General features: G+C 40.5%; 1 protein-coding gene across 2 annotated transcripts; it reads right to left on the bottom strand.

Annotated features, from left to right (window-relative positions):
- Positions 1–4,848: 4,848 nt before the first annotated feature.
- LOC123426867 lies at positions 4,849–8,354 on the bottom strand. 2 transcript variants are annotated; one of them, XM_045110765.1, is made up of 7 exons: positions 7,557–8,354; positions 7,277–7,418; positions 6,934–7,035; positions 6,492–6,607; positions 5,838–6,100; positions 5,660–5,750; positions 4,849–5,580 (listed from the first exon to the last, which is right to left on the bottom strand). In XM_045110765.1, the coding sequence occupies exons 1-7, from the start codon at positions 7,668–7,670 to the stop codon at positions 5,206–5,208; spliced, it is 1,203 nt and encodes a 400-aa protein (XP_044966700.1). In that variant the 5' UTR covers positions 7,671–8,354; the 3' UTR covers positions 4,849–5,205. The 2 variants fall into 2 exon arrangements, with proteins under 2 accessions (XP_044966700.1, XP_044966701.1); XM_045110766.1 differs by lacking the exon at positions 6,934–7,035 and having other exon boundaries at positions 7,557–8,353.
- Between the last annotated feature and the right edge of the window lie 37 nt (positions 8,355–8,391).

The raw sequence follows: 8,391 nt of genomic DNA, 5'->3' as shown, positions 1-8,391 counted from the left end.
ACATGGCGTTTGCGGTAGATCTTGACGGCGGTTTCCACACAGCAGAGCTCGGCGGCCCCGAACGATTCTCGACGATTGCTTCGATCGGATTGTGCACCCCACGACCCAAATCAACACATCAAGGGATGAATGTGGTGGAACGAGCGATGACGAGCGATGGGGGCGGATGAATTTGGGTGACGAGGGGGCAGGGATGTCGTGCAAAGGAAGGTGGAAATCGATTGGGATCTCGGTGGTGGGGAGATGGGGTGAATATTGGTGGGTGGAAAGGTGGTTGTAGCGTCGACGTGCAATGATGAAGGTGGTGGATTGGGCCCCGATGAGCAATCGACTACCGAACTTGGGCAATGTTGGGGCAAAGATGCGGTGCAAGGGGGTGGAAATTGTTGGGGAACGTTGCATGGGAAACAAAAAATTTCCCACGCACACGAAGACCTATCATTGTGATGTTCATCTACGAGAGGGAGATCAGATCCACATACCCTTGTAGATCGCTAAGCGGGAAGCATTAAGAAACGCGGTTGATGAAGTGGTACAGCTTCGTGATTCAAATCATCGTCGTCCCACGATCCGTCCCGATCTAGCACTGAATGGACGACACCTCCGCGTTCAGCACACGTACAGCTCGATGACGATCTCCGCCTTCTTGATCCAGCAAGAGAGACGGGTAAATAGATGAGTTCTCCGGTAGCGTGACGGCGCACCGGTGATGGTGATGATCTATTCCTGCAGGGCTCCGCCTGAGCTCCGCAGAAATCCGATCTAGAGGTAGAACTACGAGGTATAGGTTTGAGTTGCACATGGCAAAGTTGTGTCTCAAAAACCCTAAAACCACCAGTATATATAGGAGGAGGGGAGGGGCTAGCCTTGGGGCTCAAGAGAGCCCCAAGGGTGTCGGCCAAAGGAGGAGATGGACTCCCACTCCAATTCGGTTTGGGGGAGGAGGAGTCCACTCCTTCCTTCCCACCTCCCTCTCTCTCTCTCTTTCTTTTCTTTTGGTTTTTCTTCTTGTGGCACCATAGTCCACTTGGGCTGGCCTCACCAGCCCACTAAGGGCTGGTGCGCCACCCTAGGACTATTGGGCTCACTCCCGGGTGGGTGGGCCCCTCCCGGTGAATACCCGAAACCCATTCGTCACTTCTGGTACACTGTCGGTAATGCCCGAAATCTTTTCGGTGACCAAATGAAACCATCCTATATATCAATCTTCGTTTCCGGACCATCCGGAAACCCTCGTGACGTCCGTGATCTCATCCGGGACTCCAAACAACCTTCGGTCACCAACACCTATAACTCAACTATACTAAAACATCACTGAACCTTAAGTGTGCAGACCCTGCGGGTTCGAGAACTATGCAGACATGGTCCGAGACACTCCTCGGTCAATATCCAATAGCGGGACCTGGATGTCCATATTGGATCCTACATATTCTACGAAGATCTTATCGATTAAACCTCTGTGCCAAGGATTCATATAATCCCGTATAACATTCCCTTTGTCCTTCGGTATGTTACTTGCCCGAGATTTGATCGTCGGTATCTCTATACCTATTTCAATCTCGTTACCGGCAAGTATCTTTACTTGTTCCGTAATACAAGATCACGTGACTTACACTTGAGTCACATTGCTTGCAAGGCTTGTATGTGATGTTGTATTACCGAGTGGGCCCCGAGATACCTCTCCGTCACACGGAGTGACAAATCCCAGTCTTGATCCATGCTAACTCAACGGACACCTTCGAAGATACCTGTAGAGCACCTTTATAGACACCCAATAACGTTGTGACGTTTGATACACACAAGGTATTCCTCCGGTGTCAGTGAGTTACATGATCTCATGGTCATAGGAATGAATACTTGACACGCAAAAAACAATAGCAACAAAATGACACGATCACATGCTATGCTTATAATTTGGGTCTTGTCCATCACATCATTCTCCTAATGATGTGATCCAGTTATCAAGTGACAACACTTGCATATGGTCAGAAAACCTTCACCATCCTTGATCAACTGGCTAGCCAACTAGAGGCTTACTAGGGACATTTTTGATCTATATATCCACACAAGTATCTATGCTTTCATTCAAGACAATTGTAGCATGGATAATAAATGATTATCTTGAAACAGGAAATATAATAATAACTATTTTATCATTGCCTCTAGGGCATATTTCCAACAGAAATCGGCTGGGATCTCCGCGATGGGGTGAATATTGGCGGTTGGCAAGGTGGGGGTGGTGTCGACGTGCGATGATGAAGGTGATGGATCGGGCGATGATGAGGGATGGGGATGGCCGTATTTAGGCGGCAGTAGGGTAAGGATGTAGCGCGGGGGAAGTTGGAAATTAGTCATAATCTCGATGACCTCGGCCAACCCATTAAAATATGTTGCATTGTTTTCGGTTTTAGGATCCTTCTAGAGTTTCTCAACTGGTTTTCTTTGGTTTTGGGAACTTTCTAGAAGTTTTCCTGGACCAGTTTTCCTGTTTTCTAATGGTCTTTCAAGGTTATTGTTTTTTCCGTTTTATTTTTTGTTTTTCTGTTTATTTTTCTTTTCTTATCATTTTCCTTTTTTTCAAGTTTGTTTTTCTTTAAAAAAAACATATTTACAAAATTGTTCCGAACTTGGAAAAAGTTCGTTCTCTTGAAATACATTTGTGTTTCCAAAATTTCTTCATAAATTCAAAAATTGTTCGCATTAAAAAAATGTTCCCGTTTGTCCAAAAGTGTTCAAATTGTTTTTGTACAAAATTTGCTGAACTTTCCAAATAATGACTGGGATTTCAAAATGCTCTTGTTTACAAAAATTGTTCACACTTTTCAAAAAATGTTCTTTTTTCAAATTTTAGTTCACATATTCAAAAAATGTTCTGGAATTTCAACAACTGTTCCATCTTTTCCAAAAAAATCAAATATACAAAAATGTTTGGCATTTCAAATTTTGGTAAGGAATTCATAAATTATTCAGGAAATTTAGAGAAAATGTTTGCGTTTTGAAAAAAATGTTCATAGTTTCGAAAAACGTTTGTGTTTTCAAATTTTGTTGACAAATTGAAAAAATGATTGAGAATTTCAAAATTGTTCAAGTTTTTCCTAATTTGTTCACATATTCAGAAAATTATTATGTTTTCCTATTTTATTTGCAACTTCAGAAAATGGAACGTCATTTGAAGTTATAAATAATTTATTTCAAAGTCGAACATTTTTAAATTTACAGAACATTTTTGAACATTTTACATATTTTTTTGACTTTATGAACAAAATTTCATAATTAGAAGAAATTTTTGAAAGAGATACTTTTGAGAGCACGAATTTTTAAAATTTAAGAATTTCTTTTCAAATGAAGAAAAAATTTGAAAACTTAAACAACTTTGGAGACGTGAACTTTTTTTAATACATCAACCACTTTTTTGAAATCCCTAACATTTATCGAAACCATGAAATATTTTCGAAAATGCGAACAATTTTGTTAATTATCAAACATTTTTTAAAGCAAACAAACTGGGAATATTTGGAAAATTGTAAATTCAAACTTTTTAAATAATTTAAAAAATTCAAAAATATAACATAAATTAATAAAAAGGAAACTGTAAAAAAGGAAAATAAAACTTGCAAAGGAAGGAAGAAAAAAGAACAGAAACAGAAACAGCAATAAAAGAGGAAAATCTGAAAAGCCGGAAAACTAGTGAAAACCGGCTTTGGAATGTAATCATCCAGTAGTGGGCCGGCCCATGTCGCTCGCTCGCAGCTGTTCCTTGTGTGTTCCAACAATACTTGTCGCAGTTTGCGTCAAATAGGATATTCCTTGTTTGCAGGCAGTGTACTATTGGCAAAAGACCAAAACTGCTAACATGTTGGACAGAGCCGATCCAGTTCACATCTTCACCATCACTATACTGTTTAGCTCCTTACATATATCTCGATATCTCTAGTAGGATTGTATTTTACTAGTAGGATTGTATTTTGATGCGTCGTTAGTGTTGTTGTGTTCCTTAAAAAAAATACTTTCTTTGTTTCAAAATATAAGGTGTATGAAAGGCCAAACCTTTTAAGTTTGATCAAATTTATAGAGAAATATATCAAAATTCATAATATTAAATATTATGCTTAGATTTGTCATAAATTGATTTTCCATCCTTTTTTATTTAATATTGTGGATGTCGATATTTTTTCTCTGAATTTGGACAAAGTTATAGAAATTTGACTTTCCAAAAAAATACCCCTTATATTTTAGAACTGATGACATGTTAATTTTTTTTAGAAGACGCAATAGATTTTGCGTTTCATTGCATTGAAAAGAGAGAAAGTTGTTTGGTGGAAGGTTTCTCCCATTATAAATAAAAATAAAACATACTATCATCTCTTCCGTGACGAGTGGAAGAGATGACAATATGTTTTATTTTTATTTATAATGCGCTTATTTGGTGGGTCTTCCGTGGTGTGATTTTGTGTTATCCACTGTCAACCTATATTTATGTGGGAAAATTTTGGATCAATGGTTGCATATACTATACTGATGCTACATTATCACACCGTAACACTTCTTTTTTTTCTAGATGGTGGGAGGATGAGCGAGATTGTTATAATTTTACAGGCAGGTTGTTGCTGATTGATTTGTAAATTCGTTGGCCTAGTCAAAATCGTAAAACAAATTTAAAATTGAATATCTCAAGTTAATGAAAGAACTTCAAAATTAGAAAATATAACGAATTAAAAGAAATAAATCCGAGTGCTAATTGAGAAATTGTTGACCCGATCAAAGTCAAGTGACCCAATTTTAAATTGAAGTCTTTAATTAATTGCGAAGGCTTAAAAAATAGAAAGCATATTGGATAGTATAAAAGAATTGAATGAGAAATATTTATGAAATTGTTAACGTGATCAAAATCGGGTGATGCAATTTTAATTGGGGATCCCAATTGAATATGGCCTCTTTACAACTAAGGAGCAGAGTGTTACCGAGGATTGGTCATAAATGTGCTAGGTCCTTGCTCCTGCTAAGTTGATCCTGCTAAAACTGAAGATTAGTGGTCTAATATTTCTATCGTCCTAACCATGTCGTTGTGCAAACCATCGAAACACCAAAGCACCTCTAGTGTAGTCAACAATCACCTATGAAAAACAGGTCTTCAATTCCTTTTGTAGAGACACATAATAACCATTAGTTTGGTTTGACATAGGCGGTAAAAGAAGAATTCCCATCTCATGGTATTGGCATTGTCAACGAAATCAGTTCAAATCGTCCATCCTCAACATTTCTCCCGGGGTTGACCGAAATCTGGAAGCAGAATGGACTGTTCTTGCCTTGGTTCAGCAGGCATTTCATAACAATGAGCCAGATAAGATGAAAATCAAGCTTATGTTTGGTTCTTTTCCTTTTAGCAATGCCTGTCTTGCCACTGCCATCTAGCATCCCACAAGTGCTTGACTGGCCAGAGTCACAAGTATCTACCAGCATGCAGTGGCGGCTCTTGTAGCATTCAGACACATCATCTGCATTGATATTTGAAAATAGAATCTCGGCAACTTTATTCTTCACAAGCACAGGAACTTGTCCAGTTTGGTCTTGCACATAGATCTGCAGATCGTGAAGATATGGTTTTACTAATCTATTTCCAACAAAGAAACTGTCTGAGGTTGGATGCTAGATCTCTTACCATGAATGGTTTATATATCTGGCCAACAACATGGAGGTACTTTGGATTATCAGGGCAATCGATTGGATAAGTACTGTCTCCATGAAGATTCCTGCATAGAGAGTTCTATAAATCATGACAAGCAGAGCACTATAGATTAACTGATGAAATGTTGACAAGATGACATGCATTTGCATACTTTTGGTATAGAGGTAAACCACATAACTTGCATCCAGTAGTAATAAAATCTCTGACGATATCATTATGTCCATTCAAGGAATGTTTCTCAATGACTGGCAATTGCCCCTTCAATTCAGGTCTAAGAGAACCCATTAAGACAATTTTGCCAATAGATGCATGAATATTCAAATTACATGGTTTGCTCTGAGGTAGTAGTTCTGAGATGGACAAGAAGTCTGCTGAATCATTTTTTATTCTTTCTTTCCAATTCTTCGACATCACCTGCAGTCAATATAGGAGTTTTATCCGTTACATAGTATAGAGTTTTAAAAGAAAATGTTAATGTTACAACTTATCCAAGAAGACAAGTTAAATAATTATGATCTACTTCTATCAACAGAGAAATTATGGAGTGAAAAACATGAAAGCCTTGATTGTGTCGTTCGTCTATTAACATCAATGTAACATGTGAAATTGTGATGTAAGATGAAGTGAAGACACAGGAATGACATCCAAAGGATTTTGATTACCATCTTATTAACAAGCTCATGTTAATGAAAATCCCTTGTTTGAACCTTTAAACGGAATGTAAGGGAAAAAAGAAAGAATTAAATATGTAGATTGCTACCTATCCCAATCAAACTAAAATCACAATGCCTTGGCAAATTTGTACCTGCTGATGATTTTCTGCACGAGTACGTTTGGTGTGTACGATCCACTCTGACACTCTTCTTAATTTTGATCTTGTAGCATTCCCGAGTTTACAGTTAATTAAGAATTCATCAATTCCTAATAAAAGAGCCCATGTGTTTAGTTATCCAGTAATAGTTTTTTCTTCTTCTTAAACACAACTATCTGCTGGAAAATAAATGTAGATGCTAATATAAACATGAGGGAGAAGGAGTTGTTCGAATATATTGCCCACCTTTTTCCCATCAACAAAGCCCTTACACTGTTAGTCTAATGTATATTTTCCCAATTTTCTCGATAATAAAGATGGCAAAAACATCATTTTAATTACTCCTGGGTCACCGCATTTTTAAGTAATACAACCAGGACAATGCCAGTAAAGACTAAAGAGCGGCAATGAATAAAACAAATGCAAAAAACCATACCTTCAGGTTGCACTAAATCTTTCGAGTTCATCAAAATTTGGACTGCAGACATCTGAGAAGCTCTTCCCTCCAAGCCATTTCTAAATTCTACCATCTTAATATCTAAAGAAAAAGAACGAGAATGTCTCACCACATGCTGTTTGCATGCACATAAGCTACATCGCTAGGTTAAATCAGAAACAAGCTGACCCAAAAGGGACATACTATGCTAAGGGGTTTGTGAGAAGATAACTAATTACCATTCGAAAGACCAAATGGGCATGGTTTCGCTTAGTTTTTATCAGTGAAGGAAGTTACTCCATTGCAACTGAAAGCATTACACGGGTAAAGATCAGTTCCTTACTCTGCAACAGTAAAACATCGCCGGCGACTATGCTAGAACTGGTATTGTTGGACCATAGAGAGACGGAGAAGCTGGACCTCGTCTCGTCACCAACCTCTAGAATAACTCTCTGATACGTCCTTCCGGTTGCGGCATTTTGTTCCTGGGAAAGCAGAAGCATGAATCTAAGCCTCGGGCCGACATGACCAAAGATGCGTCGACATCGTATCAATCTCTTTTTTCCCCCATCGTCGAAGGAGATTATTACATTCTACTAAGTGGAAGCAGGATTGCTCGTTACCTGGTGGGGAAGGACACGGCGAACGGACGCCAGGAGCTGCACGAATCCACCCACATGGCCGGCGGCCGCCGACAGGTCGATCAGCGGCCCGTACCAGCTCACGACTGCTGCCATTATACGGCCGCAGACGCCGGCGAGTAGAATGGGATCTTCCCTCGGACCGAAGCCGCCGCCGCCGCCGCCGCCGCACGAGCTCGGGTCGTGCTTCGCCGCCCTCCTCCCAAAAGGCCGCGAATGTATATTTTCCTTGCGCTCGACGTTCCTGGGCCTCTGAAACAAGGCCCATAGCACTCGCGAAACCGCCGAAAGTCCGGCACGCACAGTGGAAGAGTGAACTGCGGTCAACTAACTGGCGCTCACTGCTAAAAAAAAAAAAAAAACTAACTGGCACTCGTACCGGGGCACCAATCCGCCTCGTGCACGAACCTGCACGGCCGTCGGTGCACACGAGTTCTTTCTTTTATCATCTCTGCACGCGCAATCACACGGCCGCATACCAAACCTCCACTGCGTGTGCGCGTCGGTTGGCTGACGAAGCAGCTCGGGTAGCAAAACGGAGCTCCTTTCCTTTGTTAGGGGAAAAAGAACTTCAGATCGCTCGTTCAGAAACCCAACAATTCAACAGGACGACTGACATGCACTACCAGCAGTTCGATGCACCGTCACATCAGCGCACACCTAGGCTGCTGGCCACGTCACTCCTCAAGTCATCGTCTCGTCAGGTTGGACGAAAAGAAGTCCGTCCGTAAGATTGACGGGAGAGGCAAGTCATCCGGCCGCCCGGCAGCACCCGGTACCCCGCACTCGGCCGGAAAAGCTACCCAACGGGCCATGT

Source organism: Hordeum vulgare, chromosome 2H (assembly GCF_904849725.1).
Source record: "Hordeum vulgare subsp. vulgare chromosome 2H, MorexV3_pseudomolecules_assembly, whole genome shotgun sequence".
Classification (NCBI taxonomy): Eukaryota; Viridiplantae; Streptophyta; class Magnoliopsida; order Poales; family Poaceae; genus Hordeum; species Hordeum vulgare.
This window is presented reverse-complemented; position numbering and strand designations above follow the sequence as displayed.

Bases quoted from the DNA above. Each gene is read 5' to 3' on its own strand.
- LOC123426867 (XM_045110765.1), bottom strand. From the start codon at position 7,670: ATGGCAGCAGTCGTGAGCTGGTACGGGCCGCTGATCGACCTGTCGGCG. The intron at 7,036-7,276 runs GTAAGGAACTGA...CTTTTTCTTTAG, and splicing joins CGATGTTTTACTGTTGCAGA to ATATTAAGATGGTAGAATTT. The intron at 5,751-5,837 runs GTATGCAAATGC...CTCTCTATGCAG, and splicing joins GGTTTACCTCTATACCAAAA to GAATCTTCATGGAGACAGTA.